The 18,377-nt window shown below is 34.3% G+C and overlaps 1 protein-coding gene across 5 annotated transcripts in view; it reads left to right on the plus strand.

Moving 5' to 3' along the window:
- The window catches only part of ELP4 (elongator acetyltransferase complex subunit 4), a 243,152-nt gene that overhangs the window by 76,128 nt on the left and 148,647 nt on the right, over positions 1-18,377 (plus strand). For all 5 annotated transcript variants that reach the window (XR_009345762.1, XR_009345763.1, XM_059138840.1 and 2 more), the window contains exon 6: positions 14,555-14,639. Coding sequence is in view for 3 of the 5 variants with exons in the window: in XM_059138840.1 (XP_058994823.1) it covers positions 14,555-14,639 (85 nt within the window). In the remaining 2 variants the exon portion in view is untranslated. The remainder of the gene's footprint in view (positions 1-14,554; positions 14,640-18,377) is intronic.

An 18,377-nucleotide genomic window follows, 5' to 3' on the forward strand; every position in this document is an offset into this window, starting at 1 on the left:
TTTACTTCATTAGTACAGTTTTACAACAAAAGTCAGCTCTTATCACTCCTCTGGCTCAAACCCTCCAATACTTGCAATCTCATTCAGAAAAATCAACCCACATTCTAGGGGCACCTGGCTCTAGGTCAGGCACCTAACCTACTCAGTCAATAGAGCACATGACTCTTGATCTTGGGGTTGTGGGTTTGCATCCCACGTTGGATGCAGATTTTACTTAAAAAAAAAAAAAATCTTTAAAAAAAAGAAAAACTGTTCTATAGCAACATCCAGAATAATAAACCTACATTCTAACAGAGATCCTATAAGGCTCAGAACCCTCGCCTAATCTGATTTCTTTGCTGTCATCAGAGTTGGGGAAAGAGTGAAGGGAGTATCAAGAATGCTTTCCAGGTTTCAGAAAACAGAATTAGGATGGTGTCCTTTACTGCTGTAAAAAACATATCCTGCAGTTTTTATTGGAACACATTTTCTGATGGGTACACTTTCTGTGACCCTGAGCACCTTTAATGAGCCTAGCATAATACTCAACTCTAGATTTATTGTAGTAAACAAAGCAGCTGATAATTTTGACCACGTGTAGTGTTTTTAGTCTAGTGAGAAAGCACACAATTTTTAAAGCCAAATAAATAAATATATATGTCATTAAGAGTTATGATAACTAATACAAGCAAAAAGAACATTCCACAAGTTATATCGAAGTAAGGGGATCTGCTCTGAGTTATTCAGGATTGCCTCTCTGAAGAAGCATTTGAGCTGAGATTTGAAAATAAGAAAAACATTCTACAAAGGGCAGTAGCCAAGAAATATTCTGCAGGGAGCAGCCAATGTGCTAGGAAATGAAAGACTTAGTATACTCAAGGACCTGAAAGGCCATGTTGGTGAAAAGAATAATGGGATGAGCTAGAAGAAAGGTGAGTTCAGAGAGATAGGCAGAGGTCATATAATTCTGTTAAGAAATTTGTTCATAAGGAGGCAGAGAAAAAACAGTAAGTGGAAGAGGTTTGGGAAGCAAGAAGTTTTTGCTGTTTTGTTCTGTTTTAATGTGAATAAGAAAAATTCAATAGCGAGGGAATGGATGGCGATTAGAAGAGGAAATAGTGATTTCTAGCTGTATAACATTAGGCAAATTGCTAAACAATTTGGCAGAATTCCTAAGCTGCTCTTGACCACTAAGATGTCTAACATTTCCTCCACTGGAGGGAAAAGTAGAAGACAACAATGTAGATGCAAACAAATAGGTTTGTAAAGTTGAAGGCAGGGTCTTGAGTAGTGTTGAAGATATGGACTGAGATTGTTTTTTTACTCAGTGAATAATAGGCAGCGTCATCTGCTGAGAAACAGTGACTTACCTCTTAGGAGTTTGGGTTAAATGAGAAGGGTTGAAATGGTTGTTTTATGGAGCAGAAAAATATACCTACTAGAGAAGTATCAAATATTTAAGGTGGTACAGTCTGTTAGATTGTTACTTTCTTGCCTCTCTGCTAAGATTCCTGGTGTAGGCAGGATTCAAGTTTTGAGAGGTACAGGCAACAAGAGTTTAAGATATTAAACATAGTAAATGATAGATCACAAACTAGGGCTAAGAAAATGAAGACAACTGCTATTGATATATGAGGAGAGAGAGAAGGGATAGTGGACTGGTGGTGGACTTCCTAGCCACAATAGTGGTGCTAAATGAACAAAGCAATTACCAAGATCAGAAGTGTTGGTTGAGAATAAGACGTTTGAATTAGGACTGTAGACCAGGTACAGTGTCTTCAACTGATAGGGAAAGTGTCCAGAAGTTTGATAAAGACAGCACCTTAAAAGGGGAATGATTGGGATTGGTCAGACGTAAGAAAACATGAATTTTGTTTGTTTGTTTTTGCCAGAAAATGGAAGAGGAGGAGTGGTTTGAAAGTAACATTGGGAAAAAGGATACCAATCACATCTTTCAAATACTGAGGAAAGGAGTCTAAGCTTCAGCTTTATATAGGTTCAAGTGCCCACTACCTTCCAAGGGAAATATCCTTTGGAGGGTGGTGGGCACAGTGTCTTTTATTAAGGTCTGTGGCTGATGCTAGTTGCAAAGACTGCAGCATCAGCTCTAGCAGGTAGGCTCCACAGCAGTTTTTTCTGCGTGAGAGACTTGAGATGGATACTGGGCTTAGCATCAAAGATAAAAGGAAGTGAAAAAGCAGATTATAATAATGGGATACATATAATAATTATAATAATAGCGTACAGAATCCTGTTTACATAAAATTTTATATAGCTGTTTCTAAATTCTTTTCTAACACTAATTCAGAGATATTAATTTAGGTTCCAAAACCTTAATGATAGGTGGTCAAAGAAGTTCACAAGACTCAAACTAGATTTCTTCCTCATAGTTATGTGTAGTATTTAAAAGGATGTGAAAGAAATGCCAAAATTAAACATATCTGTACATAGTTCTCATAATATTCTTTAGAATGAAAGCCATTTTTAACAGCTTACTTCTTAATATTCTACATTGGTTTCTTTGGTAAAAGAAGGAAGGGCTGGTGCAGAGAGATGTATGAGAGGATGTTCATCATACTATTAACAATGTTCACCTCTGGGTAGTGGATTTTGGGAGTTTTCCTGCTCTTTGTATGTTTTATGTATTTGAATTTTTATGATGAATAAACATCATTTTTAAAAATTTTTAAAAAGATTTTATTGGAGAGAGAGCATACATGTACCAGTGGGGAGAGGGGGAGTGCAGGGAAGAGGAACAAGCAGACTCCGCACTGAGCACAAGCCCAAAGCACAGGGAATCTCAAAAGGATGCAGAAACCAACTCAGAGAATTTCCCACTGACCAAATAGGAGAAAATTTGAGCATCAGAATAAAAAATGATGGTAAGTGGATTGTATCCCATTGAATAAATCAGAAAGCCATGAGTACATACTGGTATAAATAAATAAATGACTAAGTTATCGAGAAACAAGATATTTACATAAGCACAGAGTACCTTCCCACAAAATATTTGCTGACTACACGGGGAAGGAATATTATGGGGCAGAAGCCTGGCAGACATAACTTTAATCAAGTTAATGTCAATAGTAATGGGCAAACTGAAATCATGAACAAGAATTCAGCAACATTTCTGTGGTATTTCTACCAAATATGCCTAATTTAAATCTAATCCTAAGGAAACATCATACAAACCCAAATTAGGAACATTCTATCAAATACCTGGCCTGTAATCCTCAAATGTGTCAAGACCATAAAAGTCAAGAAAGTCTAAGGAACTTCTAGGTTGAATAAGACTGAAGAGAGACATGAAAACTGAGTACAGCATGTGATTCTGAACTGAGTGCTTTACTCTAAAGACTGATATTGGGACAAGTGGCAAAACTTGAATGGGGTCTGAGGATAAGATGGTAGTACTAATTTCCAAATTATATTACTATCCCAAGTCAGACTGTTACACTGTTGTTATGTGGGGGAATGTTTGTAGGAATGATAGCCTAAATTGTTAAGAAATGATGTGCCATCATGTCTGCAACTTATCCTCTAGCGGAACTGGAGGAAAAAAAATTCCTATATTAGCAACTTTTCTCTATGTTTGAAATTGTTTCAGAATTTAAAAAATAAACATATGTATATATATGTTAAAATCCTTAGTAAATTTATGTATAGACATGTTAATATCCTTAGTAAATGGAGAGCATTTTTATTTTATTTTTAAGTAAGCCCAGCCCAGATCCCAGCACAGGGCTTAAACTCATGGCCATGAGATCAAGACCTGAGCTGAGATAGAGGTAAATCCTAAACCAACTGAGCCACCCACGTGCCCCAAGAGCATTTTTAAATTGGAAATAATTTGGGTATCCTAATACAAAAGGACAAAAGATAACAATGGGATGTTCTCAAAAGAAGAAACAAAAAATAGCTAGTAAGCCTCCTTAGTGATCAAAGAAATTGCAAAGAAAAACCAAAGAGATACCATTTTCCAGCTATCAGATATTTAAAATTATAATACCTGCTGTTAAAGATGCTGTGGATGTCGCTTATGTTGCCCATAGGAATGTACATTGTTAATTCTAGTAAAGGGTATCAAAGTTGGAGTGTACGTTATCATTGTTACCATTGTCCCATTTCTAGGAATTGATGACAAAGAAATAATGATACAAGTTAACAAAGATGTGCACGATAAGGTTGTTATAATCTGTGTGTATTACTGAAAATCTGGAGATAACCTAAGAATTATTAACATAGATTGGTAGATTATGTTGTATTTACATAGTGGAATACCTTGCTTGCAGAGGGAGGAGATAAAAACAAAACAGATTACAAAACAATCTATGTAATATATGATGTGTATATGTAGAAAGTGGTCTGTAAAGATATACATCAATAGCCTAACAGTAATTGTCTCTGGGTGTTTGAATTGTGGATTATTTGGCTTTTTTTTTTCTTTTTCTTTTTCTTTTTATAAACCTTCCTGTGAGACAGTGTAGTTTAGATAGGGGCCTTCGGTTAGACAATCTAGGTTTGAGTCCTGACTCTTCCACTTACTAGCTATGTGACATTGTACAAGTTGCTTCTTGGGGCCCTCATTACTTAGGCTTCAATAGGAATAATAATAATAGAAACTACTTCTTAAGATTATTAAATGAGATAGTAAAAATTTACCACTTAGCAAACACTGGCTAATATTGTAAGGGCTTAATGAATTTTGGCTTCCATCATCATTATTATTTCTGCTTAAATGCTTGAAATTTATTCTAATAAACATTTTTATTAATAGGCAGGCAAATTGATAAAGCTATTTCTCCTTTGGGACTGTAACTACACAAGCAAATATTTAGAATCTGGACAATCAGCTTTCTTTTCCCTATCTTATTCTTTCTTTTGAGAAAAACACATTTGGAAATCAATTCCTCCTTAGATCTGTCTGTGAATGAGCAGTAGTCATATTTCCTGTGCCTCCCACACTACTTAGCTCACTCCTGAAAGCTTATTAGAAGACTCGATAACAGTGTTTCTTCTTACTTACTTGGCAGTTCGTTCTAGGTGGTACTGTTGTACTCATCCAATTCCTTCTTACCTCCTTAAGTGCTTACCTTGTTCCATCTTGTTATCCCACCTGATTTTCATCCATCCTTCAACTGGAGCATTACTATATTATATTGACAGCATGGGGATTAATAATCATTAATAATTACTGAGAACTGATTATCTCTCACCTATTAACTTATTATTTTTGTTATTTCATTTAATCCTTACAAATCTCATGAAGCTTATAGTATCCCCATTTTGAACATGAGGAAAGGGACACAACAGGTTTAATTAGTTTATTTAAAGTCCTACAGGGACACAATCTCAAGGGACTCCAAATAGCCAAAATGGTTTTGCGAAAGAACAAGGTTGGAGGTCTCATACTTCCTAATTGCAAAACATTTAACAAAGCTACAGTAATCAAAGCAGTGTGGTTTGGTACTGGCATAAAGCCAAACATTTAGACCAATAGACTATAATAAAGGACCCAGAAGTAAACCCTCGCGTATATAGTCAAACAGTCATCTACAGGAGTGCTTAGACCATTCAAGGGGAAAGAACAGTCTTCAATAAAATGGTACTGGGAAAACTGGATTATCCACATGCGAAAGAATGAAGATGGGCTCTTCTCTTATACTGTATATAAAAATTAACTCAAAATGGATTTAAGACCTAACCATGAAACCCAAAACTATAAAAGTTTTAAAAGAAAACTAAGGGGAAAATCTTCATGACGTTGGATTTGACAATTATTTTGGATATAATACCAAAAGCACAAGCAAAGAAAGCAAAAATAGACAAATGGGACTACTTCAAACTTAAACACTTATTTGCATCCAAAGACACAGTCAGTAGAGTGAAAAGGCAACCTAAGAAATGGGAGAAAATAGTTGTCTATCTTTTATGTCATAAAGAATTAATATGCAAAATATACAAAGAACTACTATTCAGTAACAACAAATAGCCTGATTAGAATCTGGGCCAAGGTCTTGAACAGATAATTCTCCAAAGATGATATGCAAATAGCTGAAAAGCAAATGAAAAGGTAATAGACCTAATCATTAGAAAAATGCAAGTCAAAGCCATAGTGAGATAATATCTCCCTCACTAATGTAGCTTCTCAAAAAAATAGAAAATAGAAAGTATTGGCAAGGATGTAGATAAATTAGAACCCTTGTGCCTTGGTGATATTGTAAAATAGTACAACTGCTATGAAAGTTTTATGGCATTTCTCAAAAAATTAAAAAATAGACTGTATGATTGAGCAATCCCTCTTCTGGGTATATATCCAAAAGTATGAGAAGCAGGGTTTCAAAGAGATGCTTGCATACCCATGCTCATAGCATTATGATATGGTATTATTCACAATAGCCAAGAGGTAGAAGCAATCCAAATGTCTAGCAATCGATGAATGGATAAACAAAATGTGGGATATACGTACAGTGAAATATTATTCAGTATTAAAAAGAAAGGAAATCCTGACACATGCTACAACATGGATAAACCTTAAGGACATTATGCTAAGTGAAATAAGCCTGGCACAAAAAGACAAATACTATATTACTCTATTCATGTGATGTATCCAAAGTAGTCAGCTTCATAGAAACAAACTACTTTGTGATTTGTGATGGTGATTACCAGGGGCTGGAGAGGGGAAAACAATGAGTTTTTAAAATGGGTATACAGTTTCAGTTTTGCAAGATTAAAAAGTTCTGTTAATATAATAACACTACTAAATTGTACACTATATGTATTTTTGCTATTAAAAGGGAAAAAATGGGTTAAAAATTTAACTATGGGGGCACCTGGGTGGCTCAGTTGGTTAAGCTACTGCCTTCAGCTCAGGTCATGATCCTAGAGTCCCAGGATCGAGTCCCACATCAGGCTCCCTACTCAGCAGGGAGTATGCTTCTCCAGCTGACCTCTCTCATGCTCTCTCATTCTCTCTCTCTCTCTCAAATAAATAAATAAATAAATAATAACGTCTTTAAAAAATTTCACTATGTTCTATTTACAAAAAATAAATCCAAATATATAGACAAGAAAACATATAAAGTAAAAGACAAAAAAATATATATACCAGGCCAAAACAAGCAAATAAAACAACAACACAATAAGATACCACTTCACACCTTCTGTGATGGCTAGAATCAAAAATTCAGATAGTAAGTGTTAGCAAGGATGCAGAGAAATCAGAACATTCATATACTACCAGCAAGAATGTAAAATGACAGTTACTTTGGAAAACAGTCTGGCATTTCCCCCCAGAGGTTAATCATTGAATTATTATTTGATCCAGCAATCCCACTCCTAGGTATATGGCCAAGAGAAATTTTTTTTTTTATTTCTCAGTGTTGTGCACATGTCCACACAAAACTCTGTACATGAATTGTTTATAGCAGCATTATTTATAATAGGCAAGAAGTAGAAGCAACCCAAATATTCATCAACTGATGAATGGTTAAACAAATATGATATATCCATATCTGGAATATTATTCAGCCATGAAAAGGAGTGAGATATTGTTACATTGCTACAACATAGATGAACCCTTAAGACATTATGGTGAGAGAAACCAATAACAACTGACAAAGTATATATGATTTCACTTACATGAAATGACTATAATAAGGAAATAGATAGAGACAAAGTAGATTAGTGGTTCTTTCAGGCTGGGGGCATGGAAAAGTTCAGGAGGGTGATACTAATGAGTATGGCACTCCCTCCTGAAGGGATGAAAACTATTCTAAAATTGATTGTGGTAATAGTTAACCTAACTTTGTGAATATACTAAAGCCATTGAATTGTACACTTTTTAAAAAAAGATTTAGTTATATATTTTAGCACACACATGATGGGAGAAGTGGAAAGGGAGAGAAACAGACTCCCTGCTGAGTACAGAGCTCGAGGCCAGGCCCAAACCACAATCCTGAGATCATGACCTAAGTCGAAATCAAGAGTCAGACACCCAACCTAGTCAGGCACCCAGGTGCCCACAATTTGTACACTTCCAGTGTGTGAATTGAATGGTATATAAATTATATCTCAATAAAATTCTTTTAACAAAAATTAAAGGATCCATTGATTTTAGCCAGTGGAGGTCACTGGTGACCATAATAACAGTTTTAATGAAATGATGTTGCTGTGGAATGGTTTTAAATGAAAATGTGAGGGAAGGAATTGGAGACACCAAATATTAGAAAATTCAAGGAGTTCTGATGCAGAAAAATAGAGTAGTAGTTGGCAGAGGAAATGAGACAGGAAATGTTTTTATTTTCTTAAAAGGAAGAGATATACTTGTGTTTATTTAAAAAAAAAAAAGGAAGACGTAAGAGTATGTTTATATACTTTAGAATGCATCCATTAGAAAGGGAAAGTTAATATGAGAGAGAAATGGAAGAATTGCTAGAGTGACATCCTATAGGATGAGGTCTGGGAGCAAGTACAGATACTGGGTTAGTATAGGTGTTTAGATAGTTCACCTAGAGGCTCCTGGGTGGCTCAGTCAGTTAAGTGGCTGCCTTTGACTCAGATCATGATCCCAGGGTCCTGGGATCGAGCCCCACATCGGGCTCCCTGCTCATTGGAGAGCCTGCTTCTCCCTCTCCCTGTGCCTGTGCTCTGCCTACTTGTGCTATTTCTTTGTCAAATAAATAAAAAAATCTTTAAATAAATAAATAGTTCACCTGTGGGGCACCTGGCTGGCTCAGTTAGTAGAGCATCTGACTCTTGATCTCAGTCATGAGTTCAAGCCCCACATTAGAAGCCCCATGTAGAACTTGCTTTAAAAGAAAACAAAAGTTTCATAAATAGTTCAACTATGGTAATTTAGGAGGAGAGGGTATTTATGTTGGTAAAGATGCTGATAGGTAAATGTAGTGATAGATGTCTCTGCTAGTTGTTTCTGTTTTCTCAGTGAAAGGTTATAAGCTAAGAATAAAGATGGGTAGGGATATTAAGGGTTTGTGTATAAAGAGACAGTATGAAAAATCATCAAGAAGGGTGAGACTGTGTGTAGTGGGATTGCCAGGCAGTCTTAAGGGCCTATTGAAATTTGAGGTCATGATTTTACGCTGAGACCAGTCCACTGGGATGGGGCCATTTCTCCTACCACTTTTAGCTGTACTGAGGCAAATGTGGAGTGGACAGAGAGTTTAATTTAGCCAGAATAGTTTTGCTGAGCAGGTAAGATAAAGCAAGAGAAGAGCAAGGAAGGAGATACAAGAATTGATCATGGATAAAGGTGGTTAAATAGTTGAAAGAATATCAAAGGGCGCGAGTAAAGTGGTAGGCAATGGTTTGGAGATCTCAGTGTAGTCAAATGATTCCCTATGGGCTCTGGGTGGAGATAGGAAGTGGCAGTTGTGGGTGTGAATGGAGATCACATAGGGATAACAGTTATTGATAATGGCAAGGTCTAAGGTATGATCATGAGAGGGAGCACCACAGTAGGATGGAAATAAGATCATTGAAGGAGAGGTGGTCAAGAAACTGAAAGGCCAGGATGTTTGAAAGAGAGTTAATGGCCCAGTGTTGGCTAGATGACAACAACAATAATGGGTAGTAGGAGACATAATCTAATAACTTCTTTACATCAGTACGTAAAAGAAATCAGAGTAATGTAGAACTGAATTCTTTTTCGTGAAAGTCCGTGACCTCTTTCAATAGTATCTCCGTCAGACACTGAATGCACATTCTTAGTATTTTCCAACTGCGACTCTTAGGTCTGTGCTGGTCATTGCTCTCCTTGAATTCCTAGTCTCTGTATGTTCTACTCTTAGTTGAGTATTCATGGTGAAGAGAATCAAACTCAGTGTTATTAGGTGAAAAGCGTCAGAAAAGAAAAATTTTTGACAGCCTTCAGGGTAATAGTAATGGAATTTTTAACTTGAAAATTACTTGTGAATAGACTTCACAGTCTTTATAGTCACATGCAAATTATATGCTAATATAACTTTAGCTAGGCAAACTATTTTACACAATTAGTTGAGACATTTAATATTGTGCCTACTCCCCTACAAGTATATCTCACTATTTGTCATAAATTCATACTTGAAATATATGTGTAAATAGAATTTTGGTAATACAAATCATACTTTCTTAATGATTTACATAATAATATCAAAAATACTTCATCTTCACTTTAAATTAATCCTAATTGGGTGTGATAACAGTTTTTCTTCCTAAGTATTTCTATCAAGTAGTAATATCAATATTAAAATGCACCAGAAGTTCTTATTTTCAAAAGCCCAGCAATTAATCATTTTAATGAGAGAAATCAGTCTTAAAAAGAAAAATCATTCTTGAACTATGTAATTTTAAGTCAGAAAGGACAAGAGAGATTATTAGTGCAACTCTGTCACCTGAGAAAATTTTGAGCCCCAGACCAGAAAAGTTAAGTACTTTGCCTCATTATCACGTTTAGCTCTAGTTGCTGATACAGATAGACCAGGAGCCCAGGTCTTGAGTGTACTTCCCACTGTGTTATGCTGGTATCGTTTATATACTGTAAACCTACATTATTTCCATCTTGAATTGTCTTTATATGTCATGTACCAAGTTAATACAAGTGAGGCCTATTGTGAAGGTTTCATCGGTGGGACTAAAAGAAAAATCTCTTCCTAAAACTATACACCTGGATGCTTTGTGTTAAATGGAGTCATGTCCAAACCTTATCACAGCCACATTAGTGTATTTGAACCCACAGACTTCATTGAATCTGGATCTCACTCTGAGGCTTAGAAAACTTTTTAGGTGCCTGTCGCTTAATTGTCGTACAGCTTTGAACGAATCACTTAAATCTCCAAAAGGGTCTTAATTTTCCCTACCATGAAATAGAGCTAATGATTACCTCACGAGGCTGTTGTAATGATCAAATGTGACAGAGATGCAAAACATTTCCTGAGTATTTACTGTGTTAGACAGTTTGCCAGTAGATAAAATCAAGTAATTTTGTTACAAAAAATACCCGAGTTTATTATTTACAAGAAAACATTTCCCTTATCAACTAGTTATTTCATATATATGTATTTTTGCTTTTGTAGTTTATATTTTCACAAATAAAATCTCATCTTTTGTTACTCAAGCTTGATTTCTTTTCTAGATATACTGCATCTATATCTACATCTAGATATACTATAGCAAATTTTAAAATCTTTTTTTTTTTTTAAGATTTATTTATTTATTTGAGAGAGAAAGAGGACGAGCGTAGAGAGGAGCAAAGAGAGGGGGACAAGCAGACTCTGCACTGGGCATGGAGCCCAACATGGGGTTGGATCTCTTGACCCCTGAGATCATGACCTGTGCCATAATCAAGAGTCCAAAGCCCAATGGACTAAGTCACCCAGGTACCTCTTTGTTTTTTAAAACCTTCTTAATGAGGATGACAAAATCACTTTTCACAAAAAAACCAAAATGCCATTTGTCAATAGAAATTGAAGTTAACTGTTGTATATGTCTGTCAGACGTCCTGCTTAAAATTGGGTGAGGGGAGATACTGATAGGTACAAAAGTCTCATTTCTTTCTGTCAGTTTTTTAAAAATGTTGAACTTGGTCATCAGAATATAAATTTAGGGGTGCCTGGGTAGTTCAGTCAGTTAAGCATCTGACTCTTGATCTCAGCTCAAATCTTGATCTCAGGATCATGAGTCCAAGCGTGCACTGGCTTTCACGTTGGTTGTGGAGCCTACTTAAAAAAAATAATAATAATAATAAAATATATGTATAGCTTTACATTTCATGTCATTGGACAACTCTTACCCGTATTTAATATTAATATAAAGAAATTTACTATCAGAAGATATGGCAATATCTTCTGATAGTAAATGGAACAATTTTTTTGACCAAAAACAATTTTAAATGATATTTTAAAGGCAAAAATTAAAGTTCTAATAATTGTTTTTATATTCTTCATACTGTTGTAGTTTTAAAGACAAATTGTGGAATCACAAATTCTTCTTTTTTTTTTTTAACTATAAAAGTTGTTGAAAATTAAGAAAATCAAAGTAAAATAGTATACAGGATTTGAAATGTGCTGCTTTAGGACATGTTTTAAATACTTTGATAACCTAACCTTTGTTAATTGCTTGGAAACATTAATAAGGAAGACAGCGTCATATTTGTAACTAGAGTTTCTTCTGCCACCCCCTGATTTATGTTACTATACTGCTGAACAGCTACAAAAAAAAGACAACAGCCTCAAAATTAAAGGAGTTTAATTTTTTAAAAATTTTAGATAACAATAGAAGATTTTTTTTCAGTAAAAAGAGATTTTTATATGTATTGCTTGCGGGAGGTGTATCTCATAGAGATTAACAATATTTAGTAATAGTTTAATATCAATACTATATAAACTAGTTCAGTTTTAAATGCTGTAATTCCGTGTATGATAAATGAATATTATCAATTTATATACCTAAATATATTGATTTTTTCCCATTTAATTTTGTTATCAAAGTGTTTATTGTCCTAGTTAGTTTGGGGAGGTTTATTATTTATAAAGTTCTAAACATTGCTGGTGATTGAATTTTTTTATGTCAGTGTTAAATAAAGAAAGTGATGAAGGTGTTTTGACTGTATGTCTTTATTTTTGTTCCCATAACAAACCTCTCTACCACCTTTGAAGAGAGCCTTAGCTCTACTATAGTTACTTTAACAGACTGGGAGAATAAAAAAGAAATAACCGATTGTTCTGGTTGAGTAGTAGCAACAAAAAACTAAAAATTAATTTGTGCAGGTGTTGTCTAGAAATGTACCTCAGACAGCAAATTTACTACCAAGCACTTAAGGCAAATTTTATTATTGAACAATTTGGGGAAGAAGGAAGAATGCTTAAGAAACGTTGTTATATGTGAAATAATGTCTTAAGTAGATTGGCTGTTGGTGGATTAGAATGAACTGGTTATATTCTTGATCCACCCTCCTTTAACCAATATTGACATTTGTCAAATGGTTGCCTGAAATTCACTTCATAATCTGGGGCCTTGGAGCAGATTTACCCCTTGTGCACATCTAATTGACCCGGATAGGAATTGAACATGCTGCCTTCAAACAGCAGCACTGTCTTCTGAAAGTTGAGCTAGCCGGGACAAATATGTTACTTATCTATTCATATGTATTTTTGTATTTATATATATTTATATATTCATATACTTATGAAAGAGTCACATCAGTACCATTATGGAATATCATTTTTTATGGACACATTCCTTCACTCACTAAACTGGAAAAATGTGTCCATATAATCCATTCTCTCATTGAAAATGGAGAAATAACTATATGTGAAATAACCATACTGGCAAAGCCTCCAATTGGAGTCATATTTATTTTGCACATAACAGTATTCCTTTCTCTTTGTTTCCTATTTTGTTTTTGTTCGGTGCTTTGGGGCTAGCTCTGGCTGTTCAATAAAATATTTACAGAAAAGGACAACAGGCCGAGTAGCCTACCACTGATTTTGCACACTAAGTAGTCAGCTGCTTTCCCTACTTGTTAGGTTCTTCAATGTTGCATGTGTGCTTCAAATTATATTTCATTTTTCTTTAGGACACTGATTCTGCATATGTGATTGCCTTACTTAGGATCACACGAAGCAAACACTTCTGTATGTTTGAGGACACCCACCGCTTTTACAGCACTTGTCACTTAAATGTCTGTAAAACAGCTACGCTCCAGAACTCCATTATCATGACAATGTTCAGCCATAGCACGCATGTTGTGCATTATCAAGAATATTAAATTCAGTCAGTGTTAAACCAGATGTTCTTCACAGTTACTAATTTTTTTTTGAGGTGTCTCATAACATTTGTAAAAACATTTTTAAGTAAGCTCTCCACCTAACGTGAGGCTTGAACTCATGACCCCAAGATCACAAGTCTCATGCTGTACCAACTGAGCCTGGCAGTCTCCCCATTTTTGTAAAATATTTTAAAATACGAACATTATTACTAATATTCATGTGAGAGATAATTTATCTTCTTGAATTCATACATTTACTTTATTATTTTTGTTTTTAAAACAAAGTGGAAATTATACTCGCTTGTCTTCATAGGCCTTAAAAGATCAAATTTTTAATTACTATTATTTTAGCAGTTTGTTCTAAGAAAATTAAGACTTTCCTGGCAAATGAGCTTAGGTGATCGAGATATTGATTCAGGTGTACTTGGCATAGCACTTCATTAACTATGTGGTAATTATCTATGATTACTCCTGAAAAGCTATAGTGGCTTCATCTTTTAGGTTGCTTCATTAAATCATTAATTTTCTTAGAGGTAACTAAGCTTGACATAATTAAGCCATCTCAGTCTCCACAGATTTTTATCTTCCCATTATGTCAAGAACACTGAGCCAGTTAACATAAGGCAGTTTAACTTATTCCCAGGGTCTATTGACTGTATATTTTTAAATTATTTTTACTATTTTGGTTCATTTTATATTATATTTAAGTAATTTCATGAATTTTAATTATTTCCTTAATGTTTTGGGTTAGATTTTGAATTTCCCTTGTAATTAGCCCATTTATGTGTTTGAACCACTTCTTACCAACAGTTCTTTGACTGGTGGCTACAGGAAGCTGCTTCAATTTATCCAGAACGTCATATATGAGGAAGGATTTGATGGATCCAATCCCCAGGTATTGAGTACCTTCAAAACCTTTTGTAATCATTTGTTTAATGTTGCTTTTAAACTCTTTAGAGGTAAACCCAGAAGGTTTTAGAATAATCAACAGAGAGCAAGCTGTTTCCAAGCACAGAAGATGTCCATAAGCAGTGCACAGGCAGCCTTAGTTTGATTGTTAATGTGTATTTAAAGTTTTAGCTAAGTTCTCAGTGTATGCACAAAAGATGTATACATACATTGTCAACGTAAATTATCTGAAGTACATATTTGTAGCACCTGGAATTAATAAATAACCACATGTTAAAATTACTCCTAAATCTGCAGGACTTGTACTTTCTTATCTAAATTTTTTATATTTGTCATTTAGTCCTTAACTGAATTCCCTTATGAGTAAAACTTAAGATTTTATTTCTTATAACATCATGCTTTGAGTTGTCTGATTGAATAAAAAGTGATTTTGTTTGCTATTTTAAAATATTTTATAACTTAATTATTTCTCTGTAGCTCTATTTTTAAAAATGGAAGTTTTAAAATTCCCTCTGTTAAAGATTCCAAATTCCTACTATTAAAGATGTTCCGGTTAGTTTAACTTAAACAAAATGAGAGAAATTTTATTTCTAGATATCATGTCTTTCAGAAATCTTTCTCAGTGATTTTAATTGCTATAGCTGCTAAAGATTTTCAGTTCATTATTATTATTTTAGCAGAAGTATTTCCAGAGCACCATTATTTTTACTGAGGAAAGCAAGGAATCTTGAAGTCTTTTGTTTTTGCATTATCAACTGTATTTTCTCCTAATCCATAAATTTTAAGTATTCCTATAAACTTTACTGCTATATTTAATTTTTTTCCCACAGCAAGGTAATTTTTAAATTTGTTTTTATCATCAGGTTTTTTAAAAATTATTTTTATTAACATATAGTGTATTATTTGCCCCAGGGGTACAATTCTGTCAATCATCAGGCCTAGAAATTTCACAGCACTCACCATAGCTGATCATCAGTTTAATAGCAAGTTGAAAATACTTATGTGTTTGGTGAAGCATACACATTTATTTGTAGATAACTCTTCATGTATGTTACAGTTTTGTGGGCTCAGTTTTTATTACAATTTTATTTTGCTCATTGTTGCTCCATTTTTGGTTCTAGCTAAATTTATGGGCACTGTGTCATCCCTTTAGTAGCATTGCCCGTCTGGAGAGGTAAATTGGTCCCTGACAGACACCTCTCTCCACTGGCTGTGGTTGCTATGGAAACAGGCATGTCATAACAGTTCCTATGATACAGTGTGCAGAGCTGGTGTTCTTGCAGAATGATGATACATCTTCTAAGAGCAAGAAATTTTATAAAGTGCAAAAAAGCAAAGCCAATAGCAAAAAGATATATACATACTTGCATATATATGTATATACACATGTGTACACACATCTGCACACATCCATCCAAAGAACCCTTGATCAGTAAGCTATTATTAGAATGGAATGAAATGTTTATTTTCCTAGTCATTTATCTGAGTATGAAAAACAACACAATTTTCAATAAATGGTATTTTATTTCATGAAAGTTGATAAACAACAAATTGAACTGGTTTGTCTCTTTGAACCAGAGGTTCTACAACTACTGACTTTCATAAAGATTAAACAGGGATGTAGATATTTATATGGTGAATACCAAGAATGGTGAAAAAATTTATAACATGCAAAAGCATAAATTTTATGTTGTTTTTATGTTAATAAATTTCCATATTGTTATATTATGGAATGTATCATTTGCCAAATTACCTTATCTATACATCTGTCTCAGAAACTTTAGATGAGTTCAAGAAGCCACAAAAATGCATCTGTGAAACACTACTTCAAAAAATATTATTCCTGAGTCAAAATAATGTTCTGAGACTGAAATAAATCCTCCTTTAAAAAAAAAAAAAAAGTTTTTTCATTTATTCATTCGGGAAAGCGAAAGAGAGAGCACAAGCATGGGGAGTGACAGACAGAGAAGGAGAAGCCTTTACTCCCTGCTGAGCTGGGAGCCTGATGTGGGGCTCAATCCCAGGACCCTGGGATCATGACCTGAGCTGAAGGCAGACGCTTAACCAACTGAGCCACCCAGGTGCCCCAAATTCTTCTTTTTAAAAGGAAATTTTTTTATTTCCTCTATCACTACATTTCCAAATAAACTTATATTTTCAAATAACCTAATTTAGTTTACTTGAAGTAGGCTATTAGGAACTGAGTATTATATACTATTACATGATTACCTTGGTAGTAAGTAAAGTAATGTAGCTCATCTGTAAGGATATTTGGAATGGAGACATTTACAAATCGCTGCCATAATTTCATTTAAGTTATGAATATAACTAAATATCTAAGAGATAGTAATGAACATTGATTTTCCTTAGAATACCAGATTAAATATTTTGCATGTTCTCATAGGAATAAATTTAAGTATTTATTGTTCAGCTTAACACAAAAGTTTATTTTTTAAATTATGTTATGCCCTACGATGTGCCCCCATTATTATATGTCATAGCAAAGGAATTATAACAAAAACGACTCAGGAAATTTGTAATTCAGCCTTTTTTTTTTTTTTTTTGCAATTACTGTCATTTTTTAAAAAAATATAAATGTATTCCCTATGTTGAAGTATTATGCTCAATTATACTCTGGTGTGCTGAGTACCTACCCCACTTAAATATCTCATTATTTATTCTTTGGCTTAATATTTTCATTATTTTTCAGATATATCAATGTATCTGTCAAAGTTGCTAAACCTCCGTAGTTCTCCTGCTTCTGCACCTAACAGCATTTTTGTTATAAAGTTTTAGCAGATGCTCTTTGATACAATAGTTGGTAATAGTGACTGGGTTAAAATATACAGCTGACCCTCAGTTTCTGAAATGTTGTCAGGGAAAACGATATAATGTTGCTCTCCTGCCTTCAGATTTTGTTCTAATACCTAGATTTTGAGGAAAGGTTTCTCTTTCCCTTTTTCCAGATTGCTCTTTCTGTTGAGAATCTAATTAAGATACATGAGAAAACAAGTTTAGGAATGACAAAATAAAATGTAATCTTGCCATTTTACTTAAATTATGAGTTCCGAAGTAATACAATGTAAGGGATAACCTGTCAGTTCACAGATATTTTACATGAATTCATCCAAAACTTATTTAAACTTCTAACACAAGCCCTGGTAAAATATTATTATTTAATTTCATTCAAGTAATGCAGAAATTAAAAAAGAAAACAATTTTTTTATTAAAATATTTTATTTATTTGATAGAGAGAGATCACAAGTAGGCAGAGAGGCAGGCAGAGAGAGAGGGAAGAAGCAGGCTCCCTGCTGAGCAGAGAGCCTGATGCGGGGCTCGATCCCAGGACCCTGAGATCATGACCTGAGCCAAAGGCAGAGGCTTTAACCCACTGAGCCACCCAGGCGCCCCAAAAAAGAAAACAATTTTTATGGACTGCCGAGGATCATAACATATATCTTAAGGTGACTGCCTATCATAAACTTAATATGACCCGAAAAGAAAATTGGACTGGCTACTTTGATAGTATCATTGTGTTCCAGGTTCTTGCAGTCAGGAAGGTTTTTTTTAATGTGCTTAAACTAAATTCCTTTTTCTGTAATCTCATTTTAATAGCTGTATCCAACCCATTGTGTCCCTTTATAGATTTGAAAAATTGTATAGGCTCATAGAACAATGTTCTATTCTGTCCTTTTTATTGTAGAGATGAGAAAATGAATGCCTA

This window comes from Mustela lutreola, chromosome 1 (assembly GCF_030435805.1).
Source record: "Mustela lutreola isolate mMusLut2 chromosome 1, mMusLut2.pri, whole genome shotgun sequence".
Classification (NCBI taxonomy): Eukaryota; Metazoa; Chordata; class Mammalia; order Carnivora; family Mustelidae; genus Mustela; species Mustela lutreola.